At 41.7% G+C, this 19,651-nt stretch overlaps 1 protein-coding gene across 2 annotated transcripts in view; it reads right to left on the bottom strand.

Annotated features, from left to right (window-relative positions):
* Window positions 1-19,651, bottom strand: part of TLL2 (tolloid like 2) — a 253,017-nt gene that overhangs the window by 34,443 nt on the left and 198,923 nt on the right. For both annotated transcript variants that reach the window (XM_077259078.1, XM_077259079.1), the window contains 5 exons: window positions 14,539-14,660; window positions 13,506-13,621; window positions 11,045-11,147; window positions 4,669-4,785; window positions 721-866 (listed from right to left, as the gene is read on the bottom strand). In XM_077259078.1, the coding sequence (XP_077115193.1) occupies window positions 721-866; window positions 4,669-4,785; window positions 11,045-11,147; window positions 13,506-13,621; window positions 14,539-14,660 (604 nt within the window). The remainder of the gene's footprint in view (window positions 1-720; window positions 867-4,668; window positions 4,786-11,044; window positions 11,148-13,505; window positions 13,622-14,538; window positions 14,661-19,651) is intronic.

The raw sequence follows: 19,651 nt of genomic DNA, 5'->3' as shown, positions 1-19,651 counted from the left end.
ATGATGATGACTCCTAATAACAATATTTGTATAAAAAGACATGAGGCGGGCTCACCGCGTCCAAGAATTACAAATCGTTTTCTTGAATGGACTTTATAAAATACTATAGTTCTAAACGTACAGCCAGTTAATGGATTGTCATAGAAAACTTTTTTAAGAAAATTAAAGCAGAAAACTACTGCAGAAAATGGTCATCATCTCCTCATCCCTGTGATAGCAGCACATCGCTGAGATGGCGGCGGTCGAGGACTAGTCCATGAAAGGCACGTACCAGGGTTAAACTTCAGTTTTATATTAAGAGCAGCATCACTTCTTTATAATAAAGGGAATCCTAAAAACATTAGTAGGAGGCTGATAAGGGCTCCTAATATATTATAGGGGTAAACACTCCTGACAGGTTTCCAGGATTCTTCCAACACTGCTCTAGTTGATTGACAGGTCTCTCCCCAAGTACATGTAATTAGGGAGTTGCAGGGAGAGACTGACCAGTGCGGCATGAAACAAGTCCAGTCTCTCCCTATGATCCACAGGCAGTTCTGCAAACACTGGAGTGTTTCAGGGGAAAACATAACGAGCTGCGAATCATGCTGCCCGTGGTCATAGCTGCCGGATAAAAGAGGCAGGTTTTCTTTAAATGTGACTTCATTAGAGTGGGAAATGTAGGAGTGGAATTTAAAAATAATAAATAAAAACATATCATGCACCCAAGAAGAGCGTTACCTCAAAAGTTTGGAAAGAAAGACCAACCACAAATCCTTCTGAGACTGTAATTATCCATTCACATTGTCTGTCCGGTCGATAATCATCTGGGTAATTAGGAGACTGAATCTGACCAATATCTTTTTTTATATTGCCTCCACATTTAGCTAGAAGATATAAATGAAGTTACAATATTTTTAGATCTTAAAGCAATGTAATATTTTCTTTGAAGAGAAGCCATCAAGGTTGTACATCTGATCCTGTTTGATGACCTGAACAAGATTAGTATTATTATAGATCTAGGTAAATAAGAAGCAAAATATATACCTACCTTATCACAATTGCCCCAGACAACACCTCTAATCCCTTGGCGAGATCTGCTGTACAAATACACTGGATGTGCACACTTACTATACAGAACAGGTTCAGAAGATCAGGGAAACTGTCAGCAAAAAAAAAAAGTACCGTATTTTTCGGATTATGAGACACACTTTTTTCCCCCCAAATTTGGGGGGAAAATGAGGGTGCCTCATATAATGCGGATATACCTTACTGATACCGTTGCCACAGGCTGGGATGAGGGGGTATTCGGTGGTGCTGCGGGTGTCCGGCGCTGCTGCAGGGGCCTCAGGTGCTGCGGGGGGCTCTGCCAACCTTTTGTGAAAGGCCAGAGCCCCCGCAGTTCCATGGTCTCCTATGCGGTGGACTCCGGGAAAATGGCCACCGGGGGCAGCGCATGCACAGATGAAGATCTCGGCACCAAGATCTCAGGAGATGAGATCTCACTAAATGTCATCAGGACATCTCCACAGCAGCGCCGGACACACCCGCAGCTGCGCGCCGAACATTGGAACACCCCCTCTTCCCAGCCTGTGGCCTGCAGCATCACCCCACTCCTGCCTCCTCCAGCAGCGACCCTGGGACTCTGCTTCATCGCAGCCACCACCCCCGGTAAGCAATAAGATGCATGGATTATAAGAGGCACAACCATTTTATTAAAAAAAAATATATTTTTCCTATTTTTCTCCTCAAAATTTGGGGTCTTATAATCCGGAGAGCCTTATAAACCTACAGCCATTAGTGGCAATCTGAAGATAAATACCTTTTTTGATATGCATGCCTTTTTAACTGGAAGCACAGCTGCAGAGAAAAAATTAAGTTATATTCTCCCTGTAACCACCCGCTGATTGCCCTTGGAGCCAGAAGCTCTGCTGTAGTGATCTGGAGATACACAGTGTATAGTTATTCAGATAGATATGGGACACAGTAGTGTGAGCAGTCACTTCTTACCTCAACACTTCTGATTTCTCCAGTATTAGATCAGATAGACATGATGGGCAGCAGTGTGAGCAGGCTGTTCTTACCTCAGCACCCCTGGTATCTCAGTATTAGACCAGGTAGATATGGCGGGCAGCAGTGTGAGCAGCCCCTTTTTACCTCATCACCCCTGGTATCAACAGTATTAGACCAGACTGACGTGGTGGACAGAAGTGTGAGTGGTCTCTTCTTACCTCAGCACCGCTGATACAGCTCTGGCAAAAATTAAGAGACCACTACAAAATGTTCAGTTTGTCTGATTTTTCTCTTTATAGGTATATTTTTGAGTAAAATGTAAATTGTTCTTATAGTCTATAAACTTCTGACAACATGTCTCCAAATTTCCAAGAAGTACATTTTGTATTTTTTTTCTGAAAAGGAGAAATGGTCAAAAATAAAAAAAAACCCAGTGCTTTCAGACCTCAAATAATGCAAAGAAAACAAATTCATAATCATTTAGAACCAACAATGCTAATGTTTTAACTCAGGAAGAGTTCAGAAATCAATATTTTGTGGAATAACCATGATTTTTAATCACCGCTTTCATGCGTCTTGGCATGCTTTCCACCAGTCTTTCACACTGCTTCTAGTGCAAAAATGTAAGCAGTTCTTCTTTGTTTGATGGCTTGTGACTATCCATCATCCTCTTGATTACATTCCAGAGATTTCCAATGGGGTTCAGGTCTAGAGAATGGGCTGCCCATGATAGGGTTTTGATGTGGTGGTCTCTTAATTTTTGCCAGAGCTGTATGTCCAGTATTAGATCAGAATAGACAAGGAGGGCAGCAGCATGAACAGCCTCTTCTTACCTCAGCACCCCTGATATCTTTAGTATTAGATCAGCTATACAGGGTGGACAGCAGTGTGAGCAGCCTCTTCTTATCTCTGTACCCCTGATATCTCCAGTATTAGATCAGCTATACATGGTGGACTGCAGTGTGAGCAGACTCTTCTTATCTCAGTACCCCTGATATCTCCAGTATTAGATCAGCTATACAGGGAGGACAGCAGTGTGAGCAGCCTCTTCTTACCTCAGTACCCCTGATATCTCCAGTATTAGATCAGCTATACATGGTGGACTGCAGTGTGAGCAGCCTCTTCTTATCTCAGTACCCCTGATATCTCCAGTATTAGATCAGCTATACAGGGAGGACAGCAGTGTGAGCAGCCTCTTCTTATCTCAGTACCCCTGATATCTCCAGTATTAGATCAGCTATACATGGTGGACTGCAGTGTGAGCAGCCTCTTCTTATCTCAGTACCCCTGATATCTCCAGTATTAGATCAGCTATACAGGGAGGACAGCAGTGTGAGCAGCCTCTTCTTATCTCAGTACCCCTGATATCTCCAGTATTAGATCAGCTATACATGGTGGACAGCAGTGTGAGCAGCCTCTTCTTATCTCAGCACCCCTGATATCTCCAGTATTAGATCAGCTATACAGGGTGGACAGCAGTGTGAGCAGCCTCTTCTTATCTCAGTACCCCTGATATCTCCAGTATTAGATCAGCTATACAGGGAGGACAGCAGTGTGAGCAGCCTCTTCTTATCTCAGTACCCCTGATATCTCCAGTATTAGATCAGCTATACAGGGTGGGCAGCAGTGTGAGCAGCCTCTTCTTACCTCGGCACCCCTGATATCTCCAGTATTAGATCAGCTATACAGGGTGGACAGCAGTGTGAGCAGCCTCTTCTTATCTCAGTATCCCTGATAGCTCCAGTATTAGATCAGCTATATAGGGTGGACAACAGTGTGAGCAGACTCTGCTTATGTCAGCACCACTGATATTTCCAGTATTACCGTATTTTCCGGCTTATAAGATGACTTTTTAACCCATGAAAATCATCTCAAAAGTCGGGGGTCATCTTATACGGCAGGTACGGCATGTGCAGGGAGCGGTCCTGTATGGTTCCCAGGATCTGGAGAAGAGGAGACTCTCCTTCAGGCCCTGGGATCCATATTCATGTAAAAAAAAGAATAAAAATAAAAAATATGGGATATACTTACCCTCCGTGACGTCATCGAAGGTCCTTCGCTCAATGCATCCTTAGGAACGGAGGCCGCCGCTTGCACCGCTGAGAGCCGGGGGCCGTTGGTGGGTAAGTATATCCCATATTTATTATTTTTATTCTTTTTTTTACATGAATATGGATCCCAGGGCCCGAAAGAGAGTCTCCTCTCCTCCAGATCCTGGGAACCATCCGCACCGCACACGCCGTATAAGAAGACTGGGCGTATAAGATGACCCCCGTCTTATTTGGCGAGTATATCCCAAACTCCATATTTTATATGGAAAAGTTGGGGGTCGTCTTATACGCCCAGTCGTCTTATACACCAGAAAATACGGTAATTCAAAATATTCTAGGAAAACTTCTTCCTACACTTGAAGTGGAATTTCCTACTGTATATGCTTTCAGACCCATGTCCTATCAATACTTTAGGACAGGTCTCTGTTATTGTAGCAAGACAGCGACTATTTTAATTCTATAACGATTAACTCACTAGACACAGCTATTGTGATTTGCTAATTAAAGGGTATTTAGGAATTTTATATATAGCTATTTTCCTTTATTTTTTTCTATTCCCGGAAAATCCTTTTAAGTACAAGTTCTTTTTCTATATTACATTGACACACTTGAGACAGTTACAAACCTTCATAAACTGCGTGGAATCCTTTACCCAGGATATTACTGCTACTTCGAAATTCAATCCATAATCTGCTATCAGATGACTCTATTGGCTCTGGTATACGATCCCCACATAATCTACCTAATGAAAAAAATATACATACATATTATAAATAATGAACACTTGGAACGCAAATATTCAGCTAAATATTGGTTAGTTATGAAATGTATGGAAAATTGTAAATATAATATACAAATCTACTATATAATTGTCTAAGGGTCACTTCCGTCTGTCTGTCTGTCTGTCTGTCACGGATATTCATTGGTCGCGGCCTCTGTCTGTTATGGAAATCCAAGTCGCTGATTGGTCGCGGCAAAACGGCCACGACCAATCAGCGACGGGCACAGTCCGGCGGCAAAATGGCCGCTCCTTACTCCCCGCAGTCAGTGCTCGGCGCCCGGTCCATACTCCCCTCCAGACAACGCTCACACAGGTTTAATGGCAGCGGTAACAGACGAGACCGCTAAGTCTTCTGGGTAATTTCGCAATGCATCCTGGGAACGGAAGATGGCGGCAGCCGCGCGCGCATCGTCAGAGCTTCGGTGGATCCTGGTGGGTGAGTATATCACTATTTTTTATTTTAATTATTTTTTTAACAGGGATATGGTGCCCACACTGCTAAATACTGCGTGGGCTGTGTGATATACTGTGTGGGCTGTGCTATATACTGCGTGGGCTGTGCTATATACTGCGTGGGCTGTGCTATACACTACATGGGCAGTGTTATATACTATGTGGGCTGTGTGATATACTGCGTGGGCTGTGCTATATACTACAGGGGCAGTGTGATATACTGTGTGGCCTGTGTGATATACTGCATGGCCTGTGTGATATACTGCGGGGGCTGTGCTATATACTACATGGGCAGTGTTATATACTATGTGGACTGTGTGATATACTGCAGGGGCTGTGCTATATACTACATGGGCAGTGTTATATACTACGTGGGCTGTGTGATATACTGTGGGGGCTGTGCTATATACTACATGGGCAGTGTTATATACTGCGTGGCCAGTGTTATATACTGCGTGGGCTGTGCTATGTACTACGTGGCTGTGCTATATACTCCGTGGGCTATGTTATATACTACGTGGCTGTGCTATATACTCCGTGGGCTGTGCTATATACTCCGTGGGCTGTGCTATATACTACGTGGCTGTGCTATATACTACATGGCTGTGCAATATACTACGTGGCTGTGCAATATACTACGTGGCTGTGCTATTTACTACATGGGCTGTTATATACTACATGGCCGGCCGCGAACAATCAGCGACAGGCGCAGTCCGGTCGCGAATTGGCGCTGGATTTGAACCACGCTTCGCTAATTGTTTGTAGCTCGCCGAATCCTGTGTATTCAATGTATTATTCTAAAATCTTCATAAATAAACTACATACATATTCTGGAATACCTGATGCGTTAGAATCGGGCTACCATCTAGTCTGTATATATTTAGGCTTCAAAATTCTGAAATATTTACAAAAGTAGACAATAATGAAGAGTTATGAAAAATACGTAGATTTCTTCTTGGATTCATTTTTTAAGCCATGTTTGCTAACTAGTGGCCAGAGTCTCACATGAGACTTCTCTATTGTTGGACAGCTAGATTATAATGTCCACTAGTAGCACCAGGATTGTCAACTTAGTAACAGGGTACAAAAACTATATAAATCTAAAAACTTCCTCAAATAGAATACCGACATTCAGGCATAAAACGCTGAACTAACAGGGGGGAGAAATAAAACCATAGAAAACTGATATCACAGCAATCATGATGACATCCACTATAAAATAATGACATTGTTTTCTCTGCATGGATATACGAAAAATAAAATAATGCCATATTTCGGTTTTATATTTATCCTGCCTCCAAAAAGTAAAACTTGATCAAAAAGAGGTATGTTCTCCCAGGACTAATGAAAACTTCAGTTTGTCTCACAAATAAGTCCTCATACAGCTTTGCTGAGGGTAAAATAAAAATGTCGCTGTTAGGCATCGAGGAGGGTGTTGCTCTGCACAGACCGACGTCTTGCTCAGGCTTGTGATATTCACTTGGTTACTGCTGGCTCTCCAGCCAAGTCTATGGGAACCAGTGATATTCTGGTGCAGCACTGCGCTCCGGAGTCTAAGTCCAGAGATCGCCTTACTTAGCATGTCAGTGATGTGGCGTCTTCTCATTGGTGGTCGGAGGTTAGCTGCTCTGGTGATGTGGCAGCTCCGAATTGGCCCACTAGGCGTGAGTGTTTTGGGTGGAGCCTAAGGGGTTGGTGTTTAAAAGGCTCCCAGCGGCGCACGCGGGTGCGCTAGCATCACTTATGTGTGGTGTTTGTGAGTGGATACTCTACCACTCTGTTTGCATGTGTCGCTCTATACACTGAGAGTTCTTACATTGGCACGCAGGGTTAGGACTGGGTAACCTCCCCTTGGCTTAGCATCTGTAGCCTTCATGTGTGTGGTTAGCACAGCTGAGTTACATAGCAAGTCCAACCCTCAGGCTACACCTCTCAGGGAAAGCGTCAGGGCTTTGCACCTAGCGTCACATTAGTTTTTTCCTTTGGCTCTGCATCAGCGTCATTCTTGTGTGCGATTGGCACAGTTTAGTTGCAGAGCGAGTGCAACCCACGTGCTTCCATCCCTGTGACGTTTAACAGGGTATAGTACTCAGCATATTGCGTGCAGTACCTCTGAATGAAGTAACTGAGCTGGGTACTTTGCGTTCTGTTCATACTGTGTGGAGTTAACGCAGTCTGATTAAGATTAACGCTCACTGCTTCGTTCTGCCATTGTTCACACTAGCAACAGTTATACATCTCTGCACGATGGACCCCGGGTCGCGATTGCACTTTATTATTTATTTTTATTTAGTGAAATCAGCCAACCCTAACACCATTTTTGTACACTTCAACTGTGAGAGACAGAATCTGAAAACAATCCAGAAAATTAAATTGTATGAATTTTACATAATTAATTTGCATTTCATTGCATGAAATAAGTATTTGATACAATAGGAAAACAGAACTTTATATTTAGTACAGAAACCTTTGTTTGCAATTACAGAAGTCAGACATTTCCTGTAGTTCATGACCAAGTTTGCACACACTGCAGCAGGGATTTTGGCCCACTCCTCCATACAGATCTTCTCCAGATCTTCAAGGTTTAGAGGTTGTCACTGGGAAACATGGACTTTCAGCTCCCGCCAAAGATTTACTATTGGGTTCAGGTCTGGAGACTGGCTAGGCCACTCCAGGACCTTGAAATGGTTCTGATGGAGCCACTCTTTAGTTGCTCTGGCTGTGTGTTTCCAGGCACTGCCATGATGGAAGGCCCAGCCATGACCCATTTTCAATGCTCTTAATGAGGCAAGGAGGTTGTTGGCCAAAATCTCGTGCTACATGACCCCCATCCATCCTCCATTAAATACGGTGCAGTTGTCCTGTACCCTTTGCAGAAAAGCACCCCCAAAGAATGATGTTTTCCCCACCATGCTTCACGGTTGGGATGGTGTTCTCGGGGTTATACTCATCCATCTACTTCCTCCAAACACGGTCAGTAGAGCTGATATCAAAAAGTTCTATTTTGGTCTCATCTGACCACATGACCTTCTCCCATTCCTCCTCTGGATCATCCAGATGGTCATTGGTGAACTTCAAATGGGCCTCGACATGTGCTGGCATGAGCAGAGGGAGTTTGCGTGCCCCGCAGGATTTTATGACAGCGTCGTGTGTTACTAATGGTAATGTTTGAGACTGTGGCCCAGCTCTCTTCAGGTCATTGACAAGCTTCTCCCATGTAGTTCTGGGCTGATTCTTGACTTTTCTCAGAATCGTCCTTACCCCACGAGGCGAGATCTTGAATGGATTCCCAGAGGGAGGAAAATTGACAGTCATGGTGTGTTTCTTCTATTTTCCAATAATTATACCAACAGTTGTTGTCTTCTCCCCAAGTTGCTTGCCTATTGTCCTATAGCCCATCCCAGCCTTGTGCCGGTCTACAATTTTGTCCCTGGTGTTCTTAGACAGCTCTTTCACTGGTGATCACTGTATTACCTGTACACTGACACTATATACAGATCTCCTGTGTATCATGTCACTGGTGATCACTGTATTACCTGTACACTGACACTATATACAGATCTCCTGTGTATCATGTCACTGGTGATCACTGTATTACCTGTACACTGACACTATATACAGAGCTCCTGTGTATAATGTCACCTGTGATCACTGTATTACCTGTACACTGACACTATATACAGAGGTACTGTGTATAATGTCACTGGTGGCATTAACAGTGTTGTTAGTATTGTGGTTTGTAGTCATAATCAGTATTAAAAACCACCACAAACACTATCCAGTGTAATAAAGTCCAAGAAATGCAAAAATATATTGCAAAACGTATTTATTAATAATTTACATAAGATGAATGGCAGAACACATGGCTAAAAAGTGACAGATCTTACCACTATACAAATGGCAAGGAGAGAGCATGTGAGAACCCTAGGAGACATCACAAAATAACAGATGTTAATGCACACAACCGTAATGCACAGTGGCAGCGTCTCCAATCACATACCTGTTGTCACAATAGGGACACACGCACCCCGGGGGAGGGCGGGTCACGTTGTGGCAGTATTTCTCCTTGTATGTGGTATTATTTGGTCCCTATGTGCTGGTAATATTTATTTATTTTTATTTATTTTTACTCATTTATATAGCGCCATTAATTCTGCAGCGCTTTACAGACATTATTGGCACTGACCCCGATGGGGCTCACAATGTAGATTCCCTATCAGTATGTCTTTGGAAATGTGGGAGGAAACCGGGGTACCTGGAGGAAACCCACGCAAACACGGGGAGAACATACAAACGCCTTGCAGCTGGTAGAATAAAAAGCTTTTTTCTTTAATCACCCACATTTGGGCTTTGTCTACTAGCTTTTACACACACTTGCTCGGTTAGTCACAGGACACAGCTCTGATATCTGGACTTGTATTTTTTGCTAGTACACTTGTGTGTCCACTGAAAGAAAACAATTACAGCTCCAATTAAATGACTGCAAGGAAATCTTGAAAATCTAGAGAAATCAATGTGAAAGGCATAATGGTAAACACTTTTAGGAATAACACTTCTTTGCCACGGAACACTTCTGTAACAGCTTTTTTTTCCCACTATTAATATTTAATACTGCTAATCAACATTTGTTGCTGCTCACAACCTGCAAAAAGCTCCACATAGTGCACTTAATAGAAAACAATTCTACTATATTGTCATAGATTAATTTATATTTTAAATAGTTTTAAGCAGCAAAACCAATCCTGTGATCAAGTTTAAGGAGATGTCTGCTATGTCATAGCCACACAATTTCTAAAAAATAAGCTGTTGACGTCCTATAGGGGGCAGCAGGAGTATATTTTATAAATGTACGACTACGCTGTACAAACCCTGTATCACAATTTCGATTGACCGATTTACAAAAGTAAAAGAATCAGCAATGAATGACCCCATAATAACAAGAGCTTTCAAAAAGAACCCATAAATCCAAAATTACCTTTCCCGCATAGCTGGACAAGATTTGATTCTTTAAGATTGTTCCCAGGGGGCGAATATCCGATGTATGTATGAAATCCACAGTATGACAGTCTATGCTGCATATGTCATTTAGAAATTCAACCTCTGCAATGCAAAGTGGCAAATCCACACCTTTTCGGCACAAAAAACCCACAACAGTAAAAAATACTATTTTCATGTGTTTTGTTTTCTGTTGTTCCCATGAGAACGTACGTAAAAGGTGAAAAAATCCAAAGTAAAATGAGCTTTTATAGTCGACTAATTCTACTATAACTAGTTTTATAGTTGGGATATAAATGTTGAACGGCTTACCTCAGTAGTAAGCTGTGAGCTATTAAAACATGTCAGCCTTAAAAACAAATAGGGCCTTCCAGAATTCTGGCATAAAAAAAACCTTAAGGGACAATTTTTTTGTGAAACTTGAAGGTTGCGCATAAATATAGTGACAATTGGCGTTTGCATGCCAGTCTCGGCCATGGGTGTAGAAAGGACATGCCTACGTCCACCCATCAAATTAATCAAACGTTAAACCAATGGTAACTTACTCCAGAAGTCTACTCCAGTCCCTAACTCGAGAACATTTCTTGTGGTGGCACATGCCACTTAGCACATGCTCCAGAATGGTTAGACTCACTGTACTCTAATGAGCCCCTTAATTAGGGCCAGCAACACCAGTCTTAATGAATAGGCCCCATAGTGCTTTCATGGCACATAAAGCATTACATTGTATATGGCATATTATCTTAGGTATATGTCCATAAGGGTAACTTACCTAACAATGGCGCCTTTCTCCAATATCCATCTCGTACTTCAATATAATCATACCAGCATAGACGACTTTTGAAGAGGTCCATCTCTGTGAAATTTAGGACTATCTAAAACCACATATAAATAATGAATAGCATTAAAAAATATTTTAAAAAAAGAAAGTTTACAATTTTTAAGGACTCAGACACCAGGTTTATGACTTCCAGTCTGAGAGCAGCATGAAACAGGGACAGAATTGCTAATCTCAACTATATGTCACTTACTGTGCTTTTAGCTGTTGTTTCGACAATATCACTGATTTATCTGCTAGTCCTCTCAATGATGAACTTCCTAACCCTACTTGCACCATTGAGCAACAGCTTGCCTGCACTGTGCATAGTCAGAAAGCTGGAAATCAATGGTCGAGAACAAGAATAGCCAAAGCTCATGGATATTGAGGACAATATGGCAGAAATTCATCAATGAGAGGACTAGCAGAGCTGCAGCAGATAGGAAGGTTTTATTAAAGAAAGAAACTCAGTAAGTGACCCAGCATTAAAATCAGGGCTTCTGCCCCTACTTTATGTTATCCTCATATAGAACAGAATACATCTGATAGCAATTTCTTGCAAAAATATGAGTGTTTACTCTAGTTATTATTGTTTTTCAGTCTCCTTAAAGGAGAAGGCAGTATGGCAAACTATATTCAGGAGAAGAAGGAAAGATTCAGCTTCCAATCCTGGCATATATAAAACGAATTCCTTTATTGCAAAAAGTTAAAAATATTTGACAAGAAGAAGAACAATTGCACACCAAGAATCTAAGGTGTGAGGGCGAAGACTTGGGGGTCTCATCCCTAGATGCCTTTTGAGCTCTACCTGTGCTCTTAGACTTGGTTTGAACGCAGGTAGCGCTCGAAACGCCTTTGGTGATGAGAACCCCAAGTCCTCCTCTCACCTTAGATTCTTGGTGTGCAATTGATACAAAGCACCGCTGATTGAAATTGTCATTTTTTACATATTACAAAATATTACATATTATTTACATATTACAAAAAGGAAAATGGGTTGATGCAAAAGCTTGGACACCCTTGGAGATTTGTGTGCTTAGATAACTTTGACTGAGGTTTCAGACCTTAATTAGCCTGCTTTGGCTTGTTCACAATCATCGTTAGGAAAGACCAGGTGATGCAAATTTTCCAGCATTTTAAAAGCCCAGCCTCCTCTAACCTTGTGCTCTAACCTTGTACCAAAAAACAGCAGCCCTAGGTTCTTCTAGGCAGCTGCTTAGCACTCTGAAAATGAAAATAGTGGAAGCCCACAAAGCAGGAGAAGGCTATTGGAAGATAGCAAAGTGTTTTCAAGTTGTCCTTTCTTCAGATCGAAATGTAATTAAGAAATGTCAGTTAACAGGAACAGTGGATGTCAAGATAAGGTCTAGAAGACCAAGCAAAATTTCAGTGAGAGTTGCTGAGAGGATTTCTAGAGGCAAATCAAAACCCCTGCTTGACTGCAAAAGACCTTCAGAAAGATTTAGCAGACTCTGTAGTTGTGGTACATTGTTCTACTGTTCAGACACATCTGCATAAATATGGCCCTCATGAAAGAGTCATCAGAAGAAAACCTCTCCTGCATCCGCACCATAAAATTCAGCGTCACAAGTATAGAAAAGAACATCTAAACAAGCCTGATGCATTTTGGAAAAAAGTCATGTGGACCAATGAGGTTAAAATAGAACTCTTTGGCAACAATGATCACAGGTATGTGTGGAGGAAAAAGGGCACATGCTTTGCGGTTGTGTTGCGTCCAATGGCACAGGGAACATTTCACGGGTAGAGCGAAGAATGGATTCAATGAAATTTCAACAAATTCTTGATGCAAACATAACACCATCTGTAAAAAAGCTGAAGTTGAAAAGAGGACGACTTCTACAAATGGATAATGATCCTAAACACACGTGAAAATCCACAACAGACTACCTCAAAAGGCGCAAGCTGAAGGCTTTACAATGGCCCTCACAGTCCCGTGATCTGAACATCATAAAAAATTTGTGGCTAAACCTCAAAATAGCAGTGAATACAAGACGACCCAGGAATCTCACAGAAAGGGAAGAATTTTCCAAGAAAGAATGGATGAAAATCTCTCAAACAAGAAAAGACTCATTTGTGGCTACAAAAAGTGTTTAGAAGCTGTGATACTTGCAAAATGGTACTACCCATGGAGGGTGGCCAAGCTGTTGCATAAGCCTACTTTTCGTTTTGTAATTTTTAAAATGTAAAAGATGAAAATATGCATGTATTTTTTGCCTAAAAAACAAAAGAAATGTGTCATCTTTAACTTTAGGCCTTTTAGAGATCATTAATTCTTTAACTTGCTCAACCGTTAACAATAACAGTAATTTTGACCAGGGGTGCCCAAACTTTTACATGCCACTGTATATACTTCAAATAGAACACAGGTAACATACTTCATTATACTTTTCTGTACCTTTTCTCCAGGTGTTACAGATATTCTCCATACACAATGTGTGTAAGATGGATAACCACTTGGATAACCAGGAGCGGAGAAATTGCCACTTGACTCCATTAAAGTTTCTCCACATGCTTGAAAATTAAAAAAAAGAAGAGAAATAAACAATGATGTGCTGTGGCATACACATGCAAGTACGCTAGAAACCTTTTAGGCTCCAGTAATCCTTTTTTTAGGTGGACTAAGGAGTCTTAATATAAAGTGGAGTTTATTCATTAATCTTGATTAAAAGTCCGCTGCAATGAGAAAAATTTAATAAAGAGGCACAACTCTGAAATTGCTGAAGAGTCAGAAAATGTACTCCAGTCATGAGTCTAGAGTACATCTCTGCTACAATCAGAGGAAAAGTATAAGGTCACATTCACACATTCAGTATTTGATCAGTATTTGGTAAGATTACAGCAGGAGTGGGCGAGAAATGCAGAAGTGGCGACATGTTTCTATTATACTTTTCCTCTCCAGTCCTGATTATGGCAAACAAATACTCATGTAAAATACTGAAAGTATGAACACGGCCTAATAGAAACAGGTCACTAACTCACCACTTCTGTATTTATCAGCCACTCCTGGTTTTGGCTTATAAATACTGAAGTAAAATCCTGACCAAATACTGAACGTGTGAATGTGGCCTTAAAAACATTTCCTTGAAACTCTGAGCTATTCCTATTCTCATCTATTTCTGGGGATCAGACTTATCCAGTACATTGTATGGGCATTCCTGTAAAACGGTTGAAACACAGAAGACAGACTTTGTAATTCAGAGTTCCCTCTCTTTTTAAGTAATGTATTGCTAAGAGTCAATGGAAAAAAAATGTTCAGGCATTCTACCTGCTTGAGTGAAAAAAAGAAAGAAAATAGAAGCAACTAGGATGTGTCTGTGTTGAGAATGGAGATGATAATCCGTCCATTTCTCTTGGATGGATAGACCAAAGAGCATAAAAGCTTATAAAACAAAAATACAAAAAGAGAAAAATAAATTATTGATCATTACCTGGACATTTGTACAGTTTCTTCGCTTGTGCTATATCACCCCGACTGAGCCGCATGCGTTGCCCAATAGTCTGAATATGGCTGAGAGGCTGTCGAGGACGTATTGTGTCATAGTATAAACCCCTATTGACAGAAAAAAATATGTTGCAGAATATGTTCTTAATAAAATGTCCACAATAAAACAGTTTTCTCTCTTGATCTTTTTTATTTTTTCAGAACACTGAAACTTTACGGACATCTCTGAGCTCTATTTCAACACAAAAAGGTCTTTCCTGGCATAAAATACATTTTATAGTATAAAGTGGGGCTGAAAAAAATCTTTTTAGATTAACGATAAATACTGGTGAAGATCAAGATACAAAAAAAATGGTAAAGTGTAAAGCTGATGCCTATAGCAAACAATCAGGCAGACGTTTTCATTTTTCACAGCACCTAAAAGAAAAATCAGATGAATATATATGATTCCCAAGAGCAACTAGGTTTAATGAATGAGCGCTACTGAATCACTTGTTTAGGCTTGCAGGTGATTGGAAGAAAAAAAATGTTAGAAGGGTTGTTCAGGACGGCAATATCGATTACTTGCCCTTAGAATAAGTTGTTAATATCAGATCACGGGGGTAGTAAATATCTGCTCGTCAGGCCAACCCCTCGAAAAAACTTACGCGAAACGCGCATTGGGGTGTCAGCACCATCTTAAAGGTATAGTACTCATGAACTACCAATGATTCTTTTATTCATATATCTTACACTGTTATGAATTACTCCAGAATTATTCTCTTTATCCACTTGGATACATGCACACTTGCACTTTCCTATTGGACATGAATTGAATTACTTATTCATTTTTGATCTGAGGCATTGCATGATTCTTACCGAAGCAGGTTTTTGCTCATTGAAAGATTTAACACAAAATGCCCTCCTTTTCAAATTAGTAAAATTTTCAACATATTTTCCATTGTGGTTATGTTACTGTATTGTGATATTATAATCTTTTGGATGGTTGCTCTCATTGCACTGTTGTCCCCTTTAATTGGATTTTAACATACACTCTTCTAGTTTAATCATACTATCAATAAAATTTGTATATTTTTATGGCACCTAGCTTCCCTGTTGCTGTTTGATGTGTTGACTCCGTTTGGAAGCGCCAATTAGGCATATTTTCATATTTCTTTGATGACTAGAACAAGTTGATTAATGAAGTAACATTGCATTTACGGTTGGACACATTTGAGGACAGTTTTTATTCTCTTACTTCAATGCACATATTTTTGGCCAAAAATACATTTTTGTTGTAGATTTCATAAATTTTTTTTCGACCATTTACCTTTTATAGATTATATATTGATGGCTTCAGAATGAGTTAAAGGGGTTGTCCAGGATTTATCTTTAGGATATCTGTGATCGTTGGTGGTGATCGGGTGTTCCCGATGTTGTCAGAGGACGGAACAGCTCTGTCAATTGTATGGTGGGTACTGCACATTGGCCAACTATTCAAATCAATGTGAAGCGGATGTGCAATACCTGGCAGCGGCAACTATTCCGTCGACAGTGCTGTGATGTGCTACATGCCCAGGTTTGATCTGATATTCATCTCGCACTCAGTCATGCAAGTCAATGAGTCCATGGAAAACATCAGACCGCACTTAGATGACACCTGAGTGCAGTTTGATTTCCACGCACTGACAGAATGGAGAAGATGGAGAAAATTTTAAGACTTTTTAACCTATCTTCTTTTACAACGTTTTCATCAAATTCTGTTCCTGATCTTCTATTCTGTTCTTTATCTTCTCATCCAAGAGAATGGTATCACACTCTGATCAATCTCTGATCCGAGTGCGATTTGCACAATCGACCAGATTCTCTGGGATGAGAGAATCTACGGTCATCCGCATGTTCCCTTAGAATGGCTGCATAACACTGTGTAGTGCACCAGTAGCCAGTGATGAGGCACTGACCCCCACAAAGTTCAAACATAAAAGTTTTTCTAATGTGTTATCTTCAAGCAGAGAAGGTTCCAATCCACACAAATGCATATAACTTCAGTGTTCAATTCACACCAGTTCATAACAGCATCCTTTAGATTGCAGTCACTACACATGCTAGTCCTCATTAACTAGTTCCATGGGTGTCCTGCACTGCTGTATCACAGTCTCTAGTCACAGCCGTACACAGACCTTGACATCCTCCTGTCTGCAGCTGTGACACATGCCAGTTCTTCCTTCGGGCACAGAACAGTCTACCTTCGATTCACCTCCGGGCACAAGACCTGTCCACATCCGTGACCAGTCATCATGGACAGCAGCATCACTGTGTACGTTGTGGGTTGTCAGGCCCCACTCTGGCCATGACACATCTGAGACTCCTCAGCCTCAACTCTCTATACTACAGGGCTTTTAGCAATTGTAATCACAGCTACACCTGCGACTACAATGCTGTTGTGGATTCTGTTTGCGGGCTCCCTCTGGTGGTTACTGCTGGTACTGGGTGACTTTGGTGGGTTGCGGCCTTTGGTTTCCATCTGTCCATCAGAGGCTGGGTGTTTCCTATTTTACCTGGCCTTTCTGTCATTTCCCTTGCCGGCTATCAATGTGTTCAGATGTGCTCTGTTTGGTTCCTGCCTACCTGCTCCCAGATCTTTCAGGATAAGCTAAGTGCTGATTTTCAGTTGTTTGGTTTTTTGTCCAGCTTGCTTAGAATGTCTCTTTGTTAGCTGGTTGCTCTAGTGGACTGAGGTTCTCCCCATGTGCCATGAGTTGGCACATGGGTTCTTGTAATCTCAGGATGGTTTTTTTGATTAGGGTTTTTTGCTGACCGCTCAGTCCCCTTTTGTGTCATTCTGCTTTCTAGTTTTCAGCGGGCCTCTATTTGCTAAAGCTATATACATCATCTCTATGTGTGTGCCTTCCTCTCATTTCACCGTCAATACATGTGGGGGGCAACTATATCTTTGGGGTTAATTCCTCTGGAGGCAAGTGAGGTCTTTGTTTTCTCTGCAGTACTAGTTAGCTCTTAGGCTGGTGCGTGGCGTCTAGAACCAACGTAGGCACGCTCCCTGGCTATCTCTAGTTGCGTTTGTCAGGCGTAGGGCAGCGGTCAGCCCAGGTTCCATCACCCTAGAGCTCGTCCGATATTTATTATCTTTGCTTATCCTGTGCTATCCCTAGTCATTGGGGATTCATGACAGTATAGCCGGCCCACAAAGTGTTAATTGTTTGGGCTGAAGCAGGAGAAAAAGAAGTGTTCAAGGGAATTTTTTTTTTTTTTTTTCCTTCAGAGTTTTGCTGCCTAGCCCTTAATTGCTGTCTAGCTGCTTCTTACCTCCTCTTAACCATTGAATGGCTCTGATCTTAGCTGTTTATCATGGATGTCCAGAGTTTGGCTTCCAGCCTGAGTAATCTCGCGGCAAAGGTTCAAAACATACAGGATTTCGTTGTTCACACTCCCATGTCTGAACCTAGAATTCCTATTCCAGAGTTTTTTTCTGGAGATAGATCTACCTTCCTGAATTTCAGGAACAATTGTAAATTGTTTCTCTCTTTGAAATCTCGCTCCTCTGGAGACCCTGCTCAACAGGTCAAGATTGTTATATCGTTCCTACGGGGCGACCCTCAGAATTGGGCATTTGCATTGGCACCAGGGGATCCTGCATTGCTCAGTGTGGATGCGTTTTTTCTGGCATTGGGATTGCTCTATGAGGAACCTAACCTAGAGATTCAGGCTGAAAAGGCTTTATTAGCCCTCTCTCAGGGGCATGATGAAGCGGAAATATATTGTCAGAAATTTCGGAAATGGTCGGTGCTTACTCAGTGGAATGAGTGCGCCCTGGCTGCAAACTTCAGAAATGGTCTTTCTGAGGCCATTAAGGATATTATGGTGGGGTTCCCTGCGCCTACAGGTCTGAATGAGTCTATGGCTATGGCCATTCAGATTGATCGGCGTTTACGGGAGCGCAAACCCGTGCACCAGTTGGCGGTGTCTTCTGAACAGGCACCTGAGACTATGCAATGTGATAGAATTCAGTCCAGAAGTGAACGGCAAAATTATAGGCGGAAAAATGGTTTGTGTTTTTATTGTGGTGATTCAGCTCATGTTATATCAGCATGCTCTAAACGCACAAAAAGGGTTGATAAATCTTTTGCCATTGATACTCTGCAGTCTAAGTTCATTTTGTCTGTGACTCTGATTTTTTCACTGTCTTCCATTTCCGTCGATGCCTATGTGGATTCAGGCTCTGCCCTGAGTCTTATGGATTGGTCATTTGCTAAACGCTGCGGTTTTAGTCTAGAGCCTCTGGAAGTTCCTATTCCTCTGAAAGGAATTGATTCTACACCATTGGCTATGAATAAACCGCAGTATTGGACACAAGTGACCATGCGCATGACTCCCGTTCATCAGGAGGTGATTCGCTTCCTTGTACTGTATAATTTACATGATGTACTAGTGCTTGGTCTGCCATGGTTACAAACTCATAATCCTGTCCTGGACTGGAAAACAATGTCTGTGCTAAGCTGGGGATGCCAGGGGGTTCATGATGATGCACCTCCGATTTCTATCGCTTCATCTACTCCTTCGGAGATCCCTGCGTTTTTGTCGGATTATAGGGATGTTTTTGAGGAGCCTAAGCTCAATTCGCTCCCTCCCCATAGAGAGTGTGACTGTGCTATAGAATTGATTCCTGGCAGTAAGTTCCCTAAGGGTCGTTTATTTAATCTGTCACTGCCAGAGCATACTGCTATGCGGAATTATATTAAGGAGTCCTTGGAAAAGGGACATATTCGTCCATCTTCGTCCCCTCTGGGAGCAGGTTTTTTTTTCGTGGCAAAAAAAGATGGTTCCCTGAGGCCTTGTATAGATTATCGCCTTCTGAATAAGATTACAGTCAAATACCAGTATCCATTGCCATTATTTACTGATTTGTTTGCTCGCATTAAGGGGGCTAGGTGGTTCACTAAAATAGATCTTCGTGGTGCGTATAATCTGGTGCGGATAAAACAGGGTGATGAGTGGAAAACCGCATTTAATACGCCTGAGGGCCATTTTGAGTATTTGGTAATGCCTTTTGGACTCTCCAATGCTCCGTCAGTCTTTCAGTCCTTTATGCACAATATTTTCCG

Source organism: Ranitomeya variabilis, chromosome 4 (genome assembly GCF_051348905.1).
Source record: "Ranitomeya variabilis isolate aRanVar5 chromosome 4, aRanVar5.hap1, whole genome shotgun sequence".
Taxonomy (NCBI): domain Eukaryota; kingdom Metazoa; phylum Chordata; class Amphibia; order Anura; family Dendrobatidae; genus Ranitomeya; species Ranitomeya variabilis.
The sequence above is the reverse complement of the archived record's forward strand: the minus strand, read 5'-3'. Positions and strand labels throughout refer to the sequence as shown.